We start from the raw sequence: 18,830 nt of genomic DNA, 5'->3' as shown, positions 1-18,830 counted from the left end.
TCTTCTTGTGTTATCCTCTCTCCATCCAATTCCTCTGCGTTGTGTAATTTTAATGATCCTGACGTCTCAGATCCTGGCTGATACAATCCTTATCTCTCCCCATTAGTGCGATCCGCAAACCATAATAATTCTCCACCTTCGTAAGAATTCAACACTTTGACACAGCGTAATACCTTACAAGGAGAAGCGTTGTTTATTGATATAAACAGAAGCCTCAGCTCAGATGTTAACAGATTGTATTGTCCTTGAAAAGTCTATTCTAATGATCTTTCGGTGTGTTCAGTCTATCATCCTCCTGCTATTCAGTCCAATGGTGGTCAGGCCTGGTCTTTAGCCTAAACTCTCCTTGCGTTAGCCGAAGCTAATGATGATGTGTCATCCCCCCCCCCCCTCTCCGTGATGAGAGGAGAGAGTCTCTTCTAGTTTCTTTCCTCTTAGTCTCAGTCAGATTTTAGTCTGCCCTACCCGGAACCACTGTCAGCTTTATAGGATCTTCGTCATAGCAACGACGGCCCACCTCTTTCTGGTTGTCATGTGCCGCGCTGTCATGACAACTGCTAATAACCTTTCACACATTTCAAAACGTTTCATTACTGTTTCATTAAGATGAACCTCTCTCCGCCCTGCTCTCTGGGCCCACACCTGCTCTTATCAACTTGTTGTGTCTTAGATCGGAATTCAAAACATTCTGCTCTGCTAACGCGGCCTGTGCCTGTGAAACCACTGGTCCACCACCGTCTATATCATCCCGTGATGATAATGGTATTACCCTCTTAAAGAGTCTCTTTATATCAGTTTATAAAGTCGAGGCGCCGCTTACTTTCATTTCATTGGAATGGAGGCGCAAGATTTGAGGCAATTTTATTTTTGTATATATTTTATTTTTTAAACTTCGATTTTTTTTATGTTCGAAGCTTGTGCCATCGAACGAAGCTTCGAAGTATTTAAGACAGCCCTAATATAGTATCTACAGGTATGTAAAAAGGATTATATGCAGGTATATACAGACAGATGTGGATAAATATATATACTGTAAATATAAATGATATATACTGTACAGTATATACAGCATTATTGCACATAAATGGGTACTAAAAGATTATATGCAGGTATGTCAAACGGATGTGGATAAATATATATACAGTAAATATAAATGGTATATACAGTATTGTACATGCTATCAAACTGAGTTATATGGGTAGACAATAGGTTGAGGTAGGTATGATTACAGTGTAGGGCAGGTGTAGACAGTGAAGGCTGTAGGTAGGTATAAATTGAGTAGGCAATAGAGTTCATACAGTATGGGTAACAGTCTCTAGACTCTAGAGCAGGGGTCAGCAATCTTTTTGACATGGAGTGCCTGGTTGAAATATAGTTGTAACTAGTGTGCCTCAACAATATTCCATGCATCGTACATTTTCTTTCTCATAATCAGGTATTTTTAATGATAATTTTTACATTATTACATCATTATTGTTATTGTTATTATTAACAATATTATTATGATGGTTGTATCAACCCTAAATCTGAGTTGGGGGGGGGGGGTGAATGCAATGCAGACAAACAGCTGCATACAGTGCGACCATTTCACTCACATTTGCCCATTCAGTTGTGGACACATCACACATCGGTGTGTGTACTGTACGTGTGCTGTCATAGCTCCACCTACAGGCCTAATGGAGAACACCAGGAGAATCAGTTTTCAATCCATAATAAGTTAACAGAAAAATAAGTACACAACCACATTATTTCAACCTAATAAAACTATGTTTATTGTCATTGTTTTAAGAACACAAGTTGACTTGGTAATACTCACATTTTGAGTAAAAAAATGGCTTTTAACATGTGCAATGTTCAATGAAATAATAGAAAAATAAATAATAAAATATCACAATGGTGACCTTAATAATGTTTTTGTTATAAGGCTCTGCAAATGTTACTGAATGATGTAGCAATGTATTTCCAGCTAAATTGAAATAAACAAATAAAGGGTCTCAATTAAATGTGTAGTGTCACATGACACAGCACACAGATCAGAACACAGATCAGCACACAGATCAGAACACAGATCAGCACACAGGACACCTCAGAACACAGCTTCATCTAACGAGGCGTCGCAAGGTTTAACTGAGGCTAACATGATGGCACACACACAGCACACCCTCCTCTCTCTCTCTCTCTCTGACGCAAGGTTCAGCACCACACACAGTGGACAGCTCCCCTAGCCCTCCTCCTCCTCCAATCTCTCCACCAGAGCCAGCTATAGAGAGAGAGCGAGAGATGATGGCGCCGCTCCGACCGGCTGCCTCTCTGTTCGCTCCGTCGAGACTGTGTTTACTTTTGTTAATATTTATAGTTTTTAGAGTTTTGTGCGTACCAACTGTTGGTGCATTTAATGTATATGACCGTCAGTCACTCATAGACATTGGATTACGGGAAACTTACCAACTGGATTACTCGCTGGATCAGCTTTCCGAACCGCATCAATGGCCGGAAGAAATTCTCCGGAGACTAGGACCAGATCCTTTGTTCCTAGACCCCAGGAACAGAGGAACCAGACGGCGAGGGAAGAGGGCTGGGATCCGAAACAGGCTGAGATCCAGACGCCACCGAACACCACTGCCCAGTATATTGCTAGCCAATGTACAATCAATAGACAATAAACTGGATGACATCCGAGCAAGGATTCAATATCAAAGAGACGTTAGGGACTGCAATGTCCTCTGCTTCACCGAGACGTGGTTGACGCCGGACGTCCCAGACCACGCAATTCAACCAGCGGATCACTTCTTTATCCATCGGAAGGATCGGACATCAGCAGAGTCCGGTAAACAACGTGGAGGAGGTATTGCCTTCATGTTTAACAAAAATTGGAGCGACCCAACGAACGTGAAGGAATTATCCAACCACTGCTCCCCAGAACTGGAATATATAACCATCAAGTGTCGTCCTTTCTTCCTCCCGAGGGAGTTAACGGCGATCGTCCTGATCGGAGTGTATATTCCACCGCAAGCCAGCAACAAGGTTGCGCTCTCCAGACTACACGACGAGGTAAATAGAATACAAGTGGCTAACGTTAACGCCGCCATTTTGGTGCTGGGAGATTTCAATAGCGCCAATCTGAGAAAGGTATTACCTGACTTCTATCAGCATGTGACTTGCAACACCAGAGGCGGTAACATCCTAGATCACTGTTACACGCAATTTAAAGGTGGCTACAAGGCTCATTCTGATAGTGGCTTTGGTAAATCAGATCACGCATCAATTTTTCTTTCACCAAAGTACAAACAGAGAATTAAAAGTACTCCCGTAGTCTCGCGAGAGGTGCAGAAATGGGATGTGACGTCAGAGGAGACGATCCGGTCAGTGTTTCACCACACAGACTGGATTGTGTTCCGCGACACAGATAACATTAATGTCTACATGGAGACAGTGCTGGACTATGTTTGTACTAGGGTGAAAGAAACAATCCCCACTACCAAAATGAAAGTTTACCCAAATCAAAAACCCTGGGTAGACAAATCCGTCCGTGAAGCTCTGAGAGAGCGCACCAAAGCATACAATGACGGCCTAGTGGCAGGCAACATGAATGACCACAAGGTGGCGCGACACAACGTAAGGAGGACAGTGTCAGAGGCCAAACGGCGCTACAGGGATAAAATTGAACTCCAGTTTGAACAAGCTGACTCTAGAGCTATGTGGCAGGGGCTCAAAACGATGACAGACTACAAAGGCGCCTCCCTCAAACTGAACAGTGACATCTCCTTAGTGTGCCATCATGTTAGCCCTTAGCAAACGACCTCAATACCTTCTATGCGAGGTTTGATGCTGGTAATAACAACACCAGCTCACAAGCCTCGGCAATGGGGGGGGGGGGGTCGGCTGCTGATGGAGGCGCAGTGTTCAGGGTAACAGAGCATGAGGTGAGGCGGACCTTTAAAAAAGTGAATATCAGGAAGGCAGCAGGTCCGGACGGCATCCCCGGCCGCGTCCTAAAAGTCTGTGCCGACCAACTGGCCCCAGTATTCACTGACATATTTAACCTGTCCTTAGAACAGGCTGTCATCCCCACCTGCCTGAAGAAGTCCACTATTATCCCTGTACCCAAAAAATCCAAGCCTGCTTGCCTCAACGACTACCGCCCTGTAGCTCTCACCTCCATAGCCATGAAGTGCTTTGAGAAGCTAGTAAAGGGCTACATCTGCTCCTCCCTCCCCATCAACATGGACCCCCTGCAATTTGCATACCGCCCCAACAGGTCCACGGAGGACGCCATATCCCATGTGCTGCACACAGCAGCATCACACCTGGACAAGAGGCAGGGGAACTATGTGAGAATGCTATTCATCGACTACAGCTCGGCATTCAATACCATAGTCCCCTCCATACTCATAGCCAAGCTCAGGGACCTGGGCTTGGGCTATGACCTCTGCCAGTGGGTCTTGGACTTCCTGACTGGCAGACCCCAGGTGGTGAGAGCAGGCAACTGCACCTCCTCATCCATCACCCTCAACATAGGGGCCCCCCAGGGCTGTGTTCTGAGTCCCCTCCTCTACTCCCTGTACACACACGACTGTGTGGCTCAGCGGAGTAGCAATACAATCGTCAAATTTGCTGACGACACAGTGGTGGTGGGCCTGATCTCTGCCAACGACGAGAGGGCCTACCTGGAAGAGGTCAAGGTCCTGGCGGGATGGTGCCAGGAAAACAGCCTCTCCCTGAACGTCAGCAAAACAAAGGAGATGATTGTGGACTTCAGGAAGTCGGGGGTCAAGGACTACAGCCCCCTCAGCATCGACGGGGCACCGGTTGAGAGAGTCAACAGCTTCAAGTACCTCGGAGCCTACATATCCGAGGACTTGACATGGACCACACACATTAACAGTGTGGTGAAGAAGGCACGACAACGCCTCTACTTCCTCAGGCGCCTAAGGAAGTTCCAAGTCAGCCAGAAGATCCTTAAGAACTTCTACTCATGTACAATAGAGAGCATCTTGACCGGCAACATCACCTCCTGGTTTGGGAATAGCACTGCACAAGACCAAAGCAGACTACAAAGAGTGACACGTTCAGCCGAACGCACAATTGGAGGGGGGCTCCCCACCCTCCAGAACATTTACTACAAGCGTTGCAAGGGCAAGGCTAAGAGAATCATTAAAGACTCCAGTCACCCGAACAACTGCCTCTTTGAACTGCTGCGGTCAGGCAAGCGATACCGGAGTCTCAAGGCGAGCACAGAAAGACTCAGAAGTAGCTTCTATCCCCAGGCCATCAGGCTGCTAAACGAACAATGAATGAACACTACACAACAACAACCACCAAACGCACATAGCACACACATCCACACGCACACACTCACTTTAAACAAACACACTGTAGCACCCACTCCACACACTTTATAGCACACACCCACTTTAAACAAACACACTGTAGCACCCACTCCCCACACTTTATATTTATGGATGAAGGATTGCACTACAACTCGTACACCTTACTGTAAATTGTACCTAAAATTGTACCTCATCCCATTTCTGCTTTGCACTAGATAGTACTGTACATTAGTACACTGCATAGTATTGTGTATTGTATATTATATGGTAACTCAGAACATTGTACATATGTCTATACCGAACACTGTGACCTCATTTTCTTCTTCTAAATTCATGCTATATTATGTTATTATGTTATTTGATACTATCTTGTCTAGCACAGTCTCTGGAGCGTAACAGTAAGAAGCATTTTGTATGAAAGTATTCTGTACTTCTGTATGACAACTATTAAAGAACTTGAACTTGAGAACTTGAGAGACATGACGCAAGGTTCAGCACCACACACAGTGGACAGCTCCCCTAGCCCTACACATATGCATGCATAATAATAATAATAATATATGCGCGATTGTGCATATGCTCTATTATGCGTAGAGCCCTGCATATGCACGTTCAAGTTAACATGCAAACCGATGTATAGGAAAATAAACAGCAGCCTACCTGTCGCGTCAGTGAGATCCCTGGCCCTGTTTTGCCTGGCTGAGCTCCGTTATTTGGGGGGTGTAATTAGTGGTCGGTTGTCAATCGACTCCGGGAGGGGTTGAGCACGTACTTCATGTGCGAAAAGATCTGCTCACAGAGGTATGTTGACTCGAAGACCGTCAGCAAAGCCATTGCAACGTTCCGTATACAGCTGAACTTCTCCGGTACAGATGCCCAGCAGGAGAAGATGCAGGCTCTGTGGTCTTTCACTGCCGTGGTTTCTAGCTCTTTGCGTAGCTCTGCAAACTTGGCCACCCACAGTGTTGAACTCTTCAGCTCGATCAGCTGCATTTCTATGTCCTGTGTATCCAACCAGTCTATCAGAGATACATCCAATTCGTGTCCATCAAAGCTGTCTGGCTTGATCAAGAAGGAGTACATGGGTCCATACTTCTGAAAGTCCCCAAATCGTATTAGGAACTCCGACTTGAGCTCGCTCATGTACGTGCATATTTCAGCGGTGCTGATGCTGTGCTGCGAGGACAGACTCAGTTCCTTTACGTGTCTGAAGTAGCGGAACATGGAAGTAGCAACATCATTGGAAAAGACCGCTAGCTTGCCGACAAAAGCCGCCCACGTGTCAAACATGTCCAGCACAGTCTGCCCTGCGCCTTGCAGTCGTAGGTTGAGCTCGTTAAGGTGTCCCGTGATATCAGTGAGGAACATGAGTTTCACAACCCACTTCTCGTCCTCGAGCTCTGGGTAGTCTTGGCCCTTTTCAGCCAGGAAGGTCTTGATGGCACCAAAGCAGCCGACAAACCTCTCCAAAACTTTCCCACAGCTGAGCCACCTTACTGTACTGCACTGTACTGTACTGCACCTTACAGTACAGCGGGATATCTTGATATGCACATTCCGTTTCCTCGAGCAGGGCCTGGAACTGTCGGTGTGTCAGAGAAGATCGCTTAACAATGAAGTTAACTATCTTTGCCACTGTAGCCATAACCTCATTCAGATCCGACTTTGACATCTTTGCACAGAGGTTTTCTTGGTGGATTATGCAGTGGAGTTTCATGATGGCGTGACCGACTTCTTCCTCAATTAATTAATTCTTCTGTTTCCCGACCATGGCGGGCGCTCCGTCTGTAGTCACTGCAAACATCTTCTTGATGTCAATCCCTCTCTCCACAAAGTGTTCCATAAACACCTTGGCTATGTCCTCGCCCTTTGTTGTGCCAGTCATTGGCTTTAAACAGAAGAGCTCCTCTCTCACAGTTGAGTCACAGTATCTGACCATGACTGCCAAACGTGGTATGTCGTTCACGTCCACGCTTTCGTCAAGTGCAACGCTAAACACTGGCGCATCTTTTAATCCAGCTGTTTGCTGTTCTCTGATGTTTTCTGACATTTCATTGATGCGTCGCTCAACACTTCAAGCTGACACTGGGATATCTTTTATCCTTGCTTTTATTTTCTTTTATTTGGCAAGCCTTCAAACAAAACATCTGAGGTACAGATAAAAGCCTCCTTAATATACTCGCCATCCGTGAATGGCTTTCCACATTTTGCAATGCAATGAGCAATGCGAAAGCTTGCTTCAGTTGCGTGGTTTTGAGCGCCCGTGAACACTTTGAGGGTGCTGGCTTGCTTCCCATACCTGGCGACGGCACGTTTAATGGATTCTGCCTTATCCGCCTGATCCTTGAAACTTGTTTTATGCTTAGTCTCGAAATGGCGTTTCACAGATGACGTTTGGCAAACTACATTTTCCAAACAGAAAGAACACATAGCACGGTCCTTCTGAAGGTCCACAAACCCGTAATCGTCTGTCCACGAGGGCTGGAATGTCCGAATTTGCTTTGATTTCTTACCGGGGGTTGCCATCATGACACTGCACAGAATGCAACCTCAGCAATGTGTGTTACCTGGCGCGAGTGCTACAGGAGGCCGGCGGGAGGCCGGCTACAGCGGATAGGGCTGCACGATTAATCGTTTTTTAATCGAAATCGCGATTTGGAATGATGCAATTATCAAATCGCCAAGCCTGCAATAAAAAAACAAAAACAAATTTTTTTTTTTTTTTTTTTATTTAACCAGGAAGTCCCATTGAGATACAAGATCTCCTTTGCAAGGTAGACCTGGTCAAGATGACAGCAATAACATTTGCAATACATCACACAGCAATAAAATGTGCGATACATCACACAAGAACATAATAAATGTGCATGTATACAATACATCACATGTAAACACAAAGCAGAATAGTCTACATGATAGTAAAAGTGTATAATACAGGGTAATACAGTAATTTTGCAGTTGGGACCCGACTACAGAAAGCAGCAACATTCTTCTTGTAAATTTTTCTTTAAATATGTTATAATCGCATCGCAAATCGCAATATCTGTCAGAATAATCGCAATTAGATTATTTCCCAAAATCGTGCAGCCCTAACAGCGGAGCACCATAGGAACAGCTGATTGCTGTCATATAGGGGTGTGCAGAACAGTCGACTTACAAAAAAGAACCTGTGGGAGGATTTCAACAAGAGATATGCGACAACAGTGCAAAATATTTCACTATAATATTTCAAAGCGAAGTAAAAAAAAAAATAAAAAAAAAAATATTATTTTTAATTTTTATGCTGCCCCCCCCCCCCCGCGTGCCTATGAAAATGGTCCCGCATGCCTAAGCAGGCACGCATGCCTAGGGTTGCCGACGCCTGCTCTGTCTAGTATAGGCAATGGAGTTCAGAGTGTATACGGTATGGGTAACAGAGCCTAGAGTAGGGGTTCTAAAACCTTTTTATACCACAACCCCATTTTATTTAGGATTCTTTCGGCGACCCCACACTTAACTCATTGACCACCGGCGACTAGCCTCATCCTGTTCTAGCCAGGCCACGCTAAAGATAGGAGTGCGTCACCTTGTTTGTAGAGCTATATCTATATTATATATTATAGCTATGGATACAATACTATGGTCATTTGACAGTAACTATCTTCTGTCCAAGATGCAAAAAAGAATAAATTTTTTCATGCATACTTTTGCATGTTATCCCGTGGTGAATATATAGTATAGTATAGGTATAAAGTATAGTTTCGGAATGATCCGGGCTAATTCCTGGGAAACTGAGTTATAGGGCTCTACGTGAATTCTACTAAAAGCATTGGCGTTTCATCCCTGGACACGCTACTATTTCCAAATCAACTGTATATAATAGGTATTATGTTTCATCATGAATGCATGAAAGGGGGGGGGGGGTAGTTTCTGATGCTTTGATTGCCAGTAACGGCATTCGTTATGAACACCACACACGCCAATCAGCCTGATCGGTACGAAATCCTTGCAGGATCAAGCTGGAATTGACGTCAAATAGGCCTTACCTGAGGTTGGGGCTATTCCAAAAAGAATATTCCAATTGTTTGATCGCCATCTGATGTCCATCTGGTCCACGACATAATACGGCACAACACATGCATCGAGGGGCCCGGACCCATTTCAATGCGACCGAGTGAATCTCTAGGCTTTCCTGTACTAAGAAACTGCGTCCGGAGCGGTTTAAAACGTAACACCTGGTCTGGAACAGGGTTTACTGCACTCTCGATACTGCCACCTGGCAGGATCTGGCAGATACTGCACCCTCGACATCCCAGTATGCCTTTTAATGGCAACCTACAGGTCCGTGACATTGAATAGGCGACATTGAATTGGCGTTCAAAGGATGGCGCCCAATAACGAGTATAATCGTTGTTGGTGGGGAATAAGTTAATGTATTGCGTAATTTCAACGTGGAATTAAGGAATATCAAAATAAAAGCACACGTTGTTGAACTTGATCATGCATATTTATTAGAAAATTTAATTACAGCACTATGTTATCAATACACATTTATAAAACGAGGCATATTTAGCCAAAATATGTTGCCAGAACCGCTGGCCTAGAGTATAGGCAATGAGAGCCTAAGTAGAGTATAGTGTTGGATTCTGATCAATCAGCCAGTATCACGTCTTCGTCTGTTTGGCTTGTGTTATCCTCTCCATCCACTGACCTCTGTGTTGTTTGTTTCTCTCCGACGTCTCCTCATACTGGCTGTACAATCCTTATCTTTCCCCGTTAATGCAACCCGCCACCATAATAATTCACCTTCGTAAGAATTCGACACCTTGACAGCATGATACCTTTCTTGGATGAGCGTGTTTATTATATAAACAGAAGCCTCAGCTCAGATGTTATCAGATCGTATTGTCATTGCTATCTATTCAGTCCAATAGTGGCTCAGGCCTTATCGTGAGCCAAAAACCCTCCTCGTGTTAGCCGAAGCTAATGATGATATGGCATCCCCCCCCCCCCCCTCTCTGTGATGAGAGGAGGGAGCCGTCTCAAAGTCTCTGATGGTATCTTCTCTCCCGTGGGATTCGTTTCTTTGGTCTGCCCTAGTCTCTCTTGGTCTGCCCTACACCCGGAAACACTGTCGGATTTATAGGATCTTCGTCATAGCAACGACGGCCTCGCTCCTCTCCTGGTTACTATGTGCCGCTGCCATGACAACTGCTTTAACCTTTAAACACACATTTTAACCGTCTGTTCCATTAATGTCAAACCTCTCTCCCTCACTCCTGTTCGTATCAGCTTGTTGATGTTCTTGATGGAATGTAAACACCCTGCTCGCTGCTCAGTGTGCTGCTCACACTGACTGCTTCCACCACCCTCTGCTAAACCATGCACATTTCGACCTCTCTGACCCGGCCCCTCCAGCAGCTGTCATCTCCCCCAATATACATTACATAGATTGAAAAACACAGATTTCTCACAATAGGTAATGGAGTTCAGAGTGTATACGGTATGGGTAACAGAGCCCATATTATAGACAATGAGCCTACAGTATAGGTAATGGAGTTCAGAGTTTATATGGTATAGGTAACAGAGCCCAGAGTATAGGCAATGAGAGCCTACAGTATAGGTAATGGAGTTCAGAGTTTATATGGTATAGGTAACAGCCCAGAGTATAGGCAATGAGAGCCTACAGTATAGGTAATGGAGTTCAGAGTGTATATGGTATGGGGGTGGGGCTGTCATCGTGGTACAGAGTTCAGAGAGATGACAGCAGTTACGCCCTTTGAGAAAGTAGAACTCTTACATGGTTACGTGAATGATTAATGCAGTGTGTGTGTCCCTTGCAGTGTCGTCTCAGGCCTCCTCCTCTACCTACAGTGTGATGAGGAGGATCGTGGCAGAGAACGGTGTCGGCGGGCTGTTTGCAGGTAGGTGCTTCCATGTCGCGCACAAGGTACCGTGTGAAAAGAACCGGCAGATTATCCACCGACTTCTATTCCTCTCGCCCTCTTTGTCTCGCCTCCAGGTTTCCTGCCCAGGCTGATCAAAGTGGCCCCAGCCTGTGCCATTATGATCAGCACCTACGAGTTCGGGAAGGCCTTCTTCCGCAAGAACAACCAGGAGAAGCTCCTGACGCTCCAGGCTGCTAATGTCTGACGACCGACGACCGAAGTAAACGGTCACCGAAATCGGTGACGACCGGTCACCGAAGTAAAAGACCAGCGGAGCCCTGACTGGGACCAGCGTTTCTAAACGTTTCCTTCACTTGAATAGAACCCTGGGCCTGGCGCTGTTGTCCTGTGGTAGAATCCTGGACCTGGCGCTGTTGTTCTGTAGGGGCTGAATTGCCACATTGTTGTCCACTGGCCCCCCAATACCTTCACCTAAGTTTAAAACTAGGAATGTTCGATATTGGCTTTTTTACCGATATCCAATATACCGATATTGTCCAACTCTTAATTTCCGATACCGATATCAACCGATACCGATATGTGGGGTTTCCCCCCCCAAAAAACATAATAATTTCAGGTAATTAACATTACATATCTCTTGTGGAATTAACAACATTATGCATACTTTTCACAATAAATAAAATAAGAATTTGTTCTTACTTGCTTGCCTGGGTAAATAAACCCGATAGATCATTTCCGATATTACATTTTAATGCCAATATCGGCAGATGATATCGGACATCCCTATTTAAAACCCAGTGTTAACTCCCTTCTACCACTGGCCAAGGCCTGGGAACACGGCTGAATTATGTCATGTAAAGAAAATAATAGAAAATGAAGGAACCAGAGAAAATTATAGTTTGGTTGTTGTTGTTCCCCCCCCCCCCCCACATTTTGTGGATTTTCATTACCTTGTTTTATTTGCAAGATGATGTAATCATTTGTTTTTATCTTAAAGGCTAAGCTTTTATTACATAATGTATTATGCAACAATCTACTATAGTAAAAATTACTACATAAAAGAAATCAATCAACGTCATATCAATATTGGGTGAAGTGCATTTAACATGAAGGCCACCAGGTGGAGCCAATAGTTTTGGTATTATAAAACTGTCATGTCCTACCCTACACAGCATGTATGATACAGAGCATGGAGTCACGTGCACTGTGCCAGGAGGCTTTGCTAGAAATGAGAATAGTCTCCATTATGCTGTGATTCTTTCCCATTGGTCTCATGTTCGGAGTCCTTCCCTTTGCACCACCACTGTGAATTCTGTTTTCCTACGTTTCTCTTTGTATGCAGGAGAAGAGAGATTTTACGAGACAATTCCACTTTGCCAGTTTGTTTGAGTATGAGCTGAAAGTTGTTCCAACCTCTTTTTGGAATTTCACTTTGGAAATACTACCGTTAGACTGAGAGCGTGATATTTTCCCAGTCTTCTCCAAATAATGTTATGTTTTCTAGTCTATAAACCCTGAAACCAGCTGTGATTTGCTTAATATGAAATGAAAAATAAATCACATTTGATATGTTTTGTTAAATTGTGTTCAATTTCTTCAATCTGTACATAATTTGCCTTTTACATTATACGAGAGAGAGACACACACACACACAGACAGAGGGAGAAAGAGAGACAGATGGGAGACAGAGCGGAAGAAATATGGACAGAAAGGGAGTGTTAATCAAGCAAATAAACAATAATGAAATCTTTCTATTTAAGTTGGTGCATCGCCGTACCTTCTAGAACAAGAGACTGACACTGTTCTGGCAAGTAGAGTTTATTCAAAATGACTAAAAAAAGGCAAAAATCCAATAAAACTTTTGCTGTATGTGCAAATGGCTGCTAGAATGAGCTGAAGGCAAATGGTAAAGGTAATGAGTTCACTATTGAGGTACACAGCTCATCATCAATCCGTCCGTTATTCTGCAACCGTTTCTCTAAAGTAGCCGCTCGCCTGTAGCCTACAAAACTGCCAACTTGTCTATTCACTACTGTATGTGCTTCCAAAGTAAAGAGACGACTCCATTTTGACTTGTGAAAGTAAGGCTCTGATAAATAACCTTAAAAGCGTGCGCTGCATGTTGAAAACCAAAGTGTCAAACACACCGGCTAGCTGAACCACAAATTAAACTCAGAATGCAAACATTAAACATTACAGATCGTAACCTGAGGATGAAAAAAAAAGTTTTAATACCGCATCAAGCGTAACAAGAACGACATATAACACTCATAATGTGCGCATGTACATTCAACGTCAAATAATTGCAAAGCGAGGAGAATAGGCCATTAGAAATAGTTTTTAAGTGTTCAAAAGTACACCGATTATTAACAGGCCTCCAAATTTACTACATACACCACTTGCTCTGCTGAGAAGTATGGAAAATATCATGAATGGCGCTAACTGCAAGTGACATTTAGCAGTGAGAGCCACTGGAGGAGGACCAAACTGTAGGACGACGTTAAAGGGAGCGTTTAAAGATTCCTGTATGAGCTGATAAAATAATCACATGATGGTACAACATGCTATACTCTTTTTACATCCTCTCCTCGAGAATGCTGAAAATGTCAGTCTACCGAGAGGCCCTTTCGATTACTGCTGTGTCTTGTCTCTTGTCAGTAGCGTACAGTGGTATAACAATTCCCAAATGGAATCAGCTTCCTACTTACTCTATTTTCAGAGGCAGGTGAAAGAAAAGCGGAACGATGCCGTCCCACGACTGACGACACTAAATCTACAAAATAAAGAGTACAATATTAAACTGAGGTGACCGCTCAAAAGATCTGTGATCCAACGGTTAAACTGTTTCAACTAAACAGAAAGTTGATGGACAGACTATTGGGAGCTGGTTGGATATTCTACGACACTCAAGGGAAATTCTAGACTTCCACCTCCCCTTTAAGATTCCAAGATTCCATTTCTCAAAGGTCTCCATTGCACATTCAAGAATCCATAAACGTCTAGAAATAGTGAACCAATAGTATCTCTAAGTAGATGGTTAACTTCTTGGGTGTCTAATCTTATCTCTAATCTTAGTGGTTGTCCGTTGTGAAGGTATGAATCTAGTGGTTGTCTGTTGTGAAGGTCTGGATCTAGTGGCTGTCAGTTGTGAAGGTCTGAACCTACTACTGGATGTCTACTGTGAATGCCTGGATCTCTTGATTGTCTGTTGTGAAGGTCTGGTCTGGATCTAGACATCTGTTGTGAAGGTCTGTGGATCTAGAGGTTGTCCATTGTGAAGGTCTGAATCTAGTGGTTGTCTGTTGTGAAGGCCTGAATCTAGTGGCTGTCTGTTGTGAAGGCCTGAATCTAGTGGCTGTCTGTTGTGAAGGCCTGAATCTAGTGGCTGTCTGTTGTGAAGGCCTGGTTCTAGTGGTTGTCTGTTGTGAAGGTCTGAATCTAGTGGTTGTCGCGACGGTCTAAAGACCTACAGGTTGTCTGTTGGTCTAGACCTAGACATCGTCTGTTGTGAAAGTCTGGACTTACTGGTTATTGGGAAGATCTGGTTCTAGTGGTTATCAATTGTGGAGGCCTGGATGTAGTGGTTGTCTGTTGTGATGATGGTCTGAATCTAGTGGTTGTCTGTTGTGAAGGCCTGAATCTAGTGGTTGTCTGTTATGAAGGCCTTCATCTAGTGGTTGTCTGTTATGATGGTCTGAATCTAGTGGTTGTCTGTTGTGAAGGTCTGAATCTAGTGGCTGTCTGTTATGATGGTCTGAATCTAGTGGTTGTCTGTTATGAAGGTCTGGCTGCAGTGGTTGTCTGTTATGAAGGCCTGGATGTAGTGGTTGTCTGTTGTGATTGAAGGTCTGGATGTAGTGGTTGTCTGTTGTGAAGGCCTGGATGTAGTGGTTGTCTGTTGTGAAGGCCTGGATGTAGTGGTCTGTTGTGAAGGTCTGGATGTAGTGGCTGTTGTGAAGGCCTGGATGTAGTGGTCTGTTGTGAAGGTCTGGATGTAGTGGCTGTTGTGAAGGTCTGGATGTAGTGGTTATCTGTTGTGAAGGCCTGGATGTAGTGGTTGTCTGTTATGGTCTGAATCTAGTGGTTATCTGTTATGATGGTCTGAATCTAGTGGTTGTCTGTTGTGAAGGCCTGGATGTAGTGGTTGTCTGTTGTGAAGGCCTGGATGTAGTGGTTGTCTGTTGTGAAGGCCTGGATGTAGTGGCTGTTGTGAAGGTCTGGATGTAGTGGTTGTCTGTTGTGAAGGTCTGAATCTAGTGGTTGTCTGTTGTGAAGGCCTGGATGTAGTGGTTGTCTGTTGTGAAGGTCTGGATGTAGTGGTTGTTTGTTGTGAAGGTCTGGATGTAGTGGTTGTTTGTTGTGAAGGTCTGAATCTAGTGGTTGTCTGTTGTGAAGGCCTGGATGTAGTGGTTGTCTGTTGTGAAGGCCTGGATGTAGTGGTTGTCTGTTGTGAAGGTCTGAATCTAGTGGTTGTTTGTTGTGAAGGTCTGGATCTAGTGGTTGTCTGCTGTGAAGGTCTGGATGTAGTGGTTGTCTGCTGTGAAGGTCTGGATGCAGTGGTTGTCTGTTGTGAAGGTCTGGATCTAGTGGTTGTCTGCTGTGAAGGTCTGGATCTAGTGGTTGTCTGGTGTGAAGGTCTGAATCTAGTGGTTGTTTGTTGTGAAGGTCTGGATCTAGTGGTTGTCTGCTGTGAAGGTCTGGATGTAGTGGTTGTCTGCTGTGAAGGTCTGGATGCAGTGGTTGTCTGTTGTGAAGGTCTGGATGCAGTGGTTGTCTGTTGTGAAGGTCTGGATGTAGTGGTTGTCTGTTGTGAAGGTCTGAATCTAGTGGTTGTTTGTTGTGAAGGTCTGGATCTAGTGGTTGTCTGTTGTGAAGGTCTGGATGTAGTGGTTGTCTGTTGTGAAGGTCTGGATGTAGTGGTTGTCTGTTGTGAAGGTCTGGATGTAGTGGTTGTCTGTTGTGAAGGTCTGGATGTAGTGGTTGTCTGTTGTGAAGGTCTGGATGTAGTGGTTGTTTGTTGTGAAGGTCTGAATCTAGTGGTCGTCTGTTGTGAAGGTCTGGATCTAGTGGTCGTCTGTTGTGAAGGTCTGAATGCAGTGGTTGTCTGTTGTGAAGGCCTGGATGCAGTGGCTGCTGTGAAGGTCTGGATGCAGTGGTTGTCTGTTGTGATGGTTTCCATGTCCTAGGAGGGGATGCCGCTTGGGCTGCTGATCTCCGTGGTTGGACTGGCCAAACACTCACTGGACTTCAGGCTGGCTAGAGACTTATAGCTGGTCACGGAGGTCAACGAGCCGCACAGGCCCCTAAGAGATGGAGTTTCCTCTTTACCTGCATGACAGGATACAGAGTGTTAATGCTCCCATCCAGGGGGGGGTTATCATGTTGCATTCAATGAGAGAGCTAGGTACTGTCACACCGGACAATGCAGACTTTGGCATTAGGTAAGTAAAGTAAGGAAGTAAAGTTTATTTATATAGCACCTTTCACATACCAGGGTCACAAAGTGCTTCACATAGTAAAAACATCAATAAAGTGCAAAGATAGCAGCATGGTAAAAGAAAATAATTAAAAACGTGAAAGATCAGGAAAAACCAAAACAGATAAAAAGACATTGAAGATTTACACAGAGCATAATTAGCCAAACGCCTGTTTGAACAGCACAGTCTTTAAGGGCAGAAGGATACAAATACTAAAAGGTAGAATTCGTCAGAATGTGCCTCCCAACACCCGAAAACACCCCATGACTGTCATACCGTACATAAATATACAGACAGATGAGACAGAAATGTACCCTGGTGTGCAGTTAGTGTCTGTGAAGGTTCTAGAGAAGTCTGGGATAGGCTCATGTCATTCGACAGCTGCTCGAGACTCTGGAAGCTCTTCCTGCAGAGAGAGAGAGAGAGGATAGAGGACCGGTAAAGATCATACATACTAAAATCCAATTTAGAAGCTGGGGGTGGTGGGTGTAAATCCATTCACGTACTCCTCCCACTGTCCTGTCCTCTTCCTGTACAGAAGTGTGTCCAAGGCAACAGCGTTGGTATCCAAGGTGCCAGGGGAAGGCCACTGATTGGTCAGGTGAGCAGTTAGCTCCTGTCTGGACTGCAGGTCATGGTTCTTAAGCACTGTCCTGAAAATCATGCATGTGTGTACATAGACACAGACACACAGACACAGACACACACACACACACGAGAGCTAACTTCACACAGTTATTCCCTTAACACTTTGAATGCCACTCACAGCTTTTCTCGGGTTTAATGCCCATCACGAGAATACTATTTTTATTTTTTTATTTTTTTTATTAGCGATCTGAAATCATATTGCATCAAGCGAGCCTACCGTTGGAGATCCAATCACCCCAGGCGCTCAGATGTGAAAAAAGCGGCCCCTATCGTCTCCCAGATGGTAAATCACCCTTTTGGATTGGACTCAATGAAAGTGAATGGGAGAAAGGATTTCTGACTCCACATTTTACTTCTCACTGATGTAACCGGGGTCTACCAGAGTTCATTCTGGAGACTTGGTGCCGCGGCGAATATGTGTTTTACTGTATACACGATGGATCAATCAAATGAGCGATTCTTTCGAATGGCGATCGGAAATTGGAATAAACCATTTGGATACCATCTGACCTCAGGTAAGGAATCTGTTATCAGTCTTAGGATAATCAGACTCGTTTTCACGGATATATAAGCGTTTCCCCTATATGTGATATAGCTGTTTTGACTGTAAAAGCCATCAGGAAATAAGAGCAGCGATTATCAGCGCGCGGCACGAGCGTGCGTGCGCACACATAATACTATCGATCATCTAGCGTTTATTTGAAAACGATTCATAAATAGGCAGACAAATGACAACGTTCTGGAATATTCCAGTAAAAGGCGATTATCATAGAATGGGTCGTTTTTTCCGCGAAAACGAGCGATTTTCAAAATGCTATCAAACGGAAATGAAGCGATAAAAAAAACAATCTGCCATGACAATGTTGACTGGAAAATGAGTCTTTGATAAGCGACGGGCAGATTAGACACATAGCCATAATTTAAAACATAGATTAGGCGATATTAAGTTAACATTGGAGTGGGTTTGGGCATTCAAGGGGGTAAAAAGGAAAACACGGACTGGCTCTCAAAGTGTTAAGAAATGCCCAGAATCCAACATTCTCTCTCGCTTTCTCTCTAGTACATTCTGCCATCACACTTGCACCAGTACCTTATTCCCAATTCTCAACCTGTCCTCTGTTTCACTGTCTGGGCGCCTATTAGTCACCGTCTCCACATATATTCCTCTTCGTCTCTCACTCTCTCTCAGCCACAAAAAAAAAAAATACATATATATATAAACAATTACTGACTTAGTTATCAGTGGCTTTAGAGATGATTTAAATGTCCTTCCCGGTGGGACCGTGACCGGGCCAGGTTCTCAGAACTTAAAACATTGATCACGGAGGCTGGAGAGAGAAAAAAGAGAGACCTCATCGTTCGACTACGACATCGTCTGAGAAATGCAGCTCTTAACACAATCTCTGCCATGCAATATGAGCATCTTGTAAACGATGGGAGTCGCTCACCTTGTTTGCAGGGCTATAACTATTTAAATAATAGAGCTA

General features: G+C 44.3%; 2 protein-coding genes across 5 annotated transcripts in view; one reads left to right on the top strand and one right to left on the bottom strand.

Annotated features, from left to right (window-relative positions):
* slc25a40 (solute carrier family 25 member 40) overlaps positions 1-12,738 on the top strand; it is a 63,358-nt gene extending 50,620 nt beyond the window's left edge. For all 4 annotated transcript variants that reach the window (XM_084336835.1, XM_084336836.1, XM_084336834.1 and 1 more), the window contains 2 exons: positions 11,153-11,233; positions 11,332-12,738. In XM_084336835.1, the coding sequence (XP_084192961.1) occupies positions 11,153-11,233; positions 11,332-11,462 (212 nt within the window). In that variant the 3' untranslated portion in view covers positions 11,463-12,738. The remainder of the gene's footprint in view (positions 1-11,152; positions 11,234-11,331) is intronic.
* A 3,662-nt stretch (positions 12,739-16,400) lies between these two features.
* Positions 16,401-18,830, bottom strand: part of rundc3b (RUN domain containing 3b) — a gene marked incomplete at both ends in the record, with an annotated part of 74,254 nt that continues 71,824 nt past the window's right edge. Inside the window, 3 exons of the mRNA XM_084336106.1 lie at positions 16,401-16,546; positions 17,010-17,101; positions 17,202-17,348. Of these exons, the coding sequence (XP_084192232.1) occupies positions 16,401-16,546; positions 17,010-17,101; positions 17,202-17,348 (385 nt within the window). The remainder of the gene's footprint in view (positions 16,547-17,009; positions 17,102-17,201; positions 17,349-18,830) is intronic.

The sequence above is a fragment of the Notolepis coatsorum genome (assembly GCF_963971535.1).
Source record: "Notolepis coatsorum genome assembly, chromosome: 19".
NCBI lineage: Eukaryota > Metazoa > Chordata > Actinopteri > Aulopiformes > Paralepididae > Notolepis > Notolepis coatsorum.
This window is presented reverse-complemented; position numbering and strand designations above follow the sequence as displayed.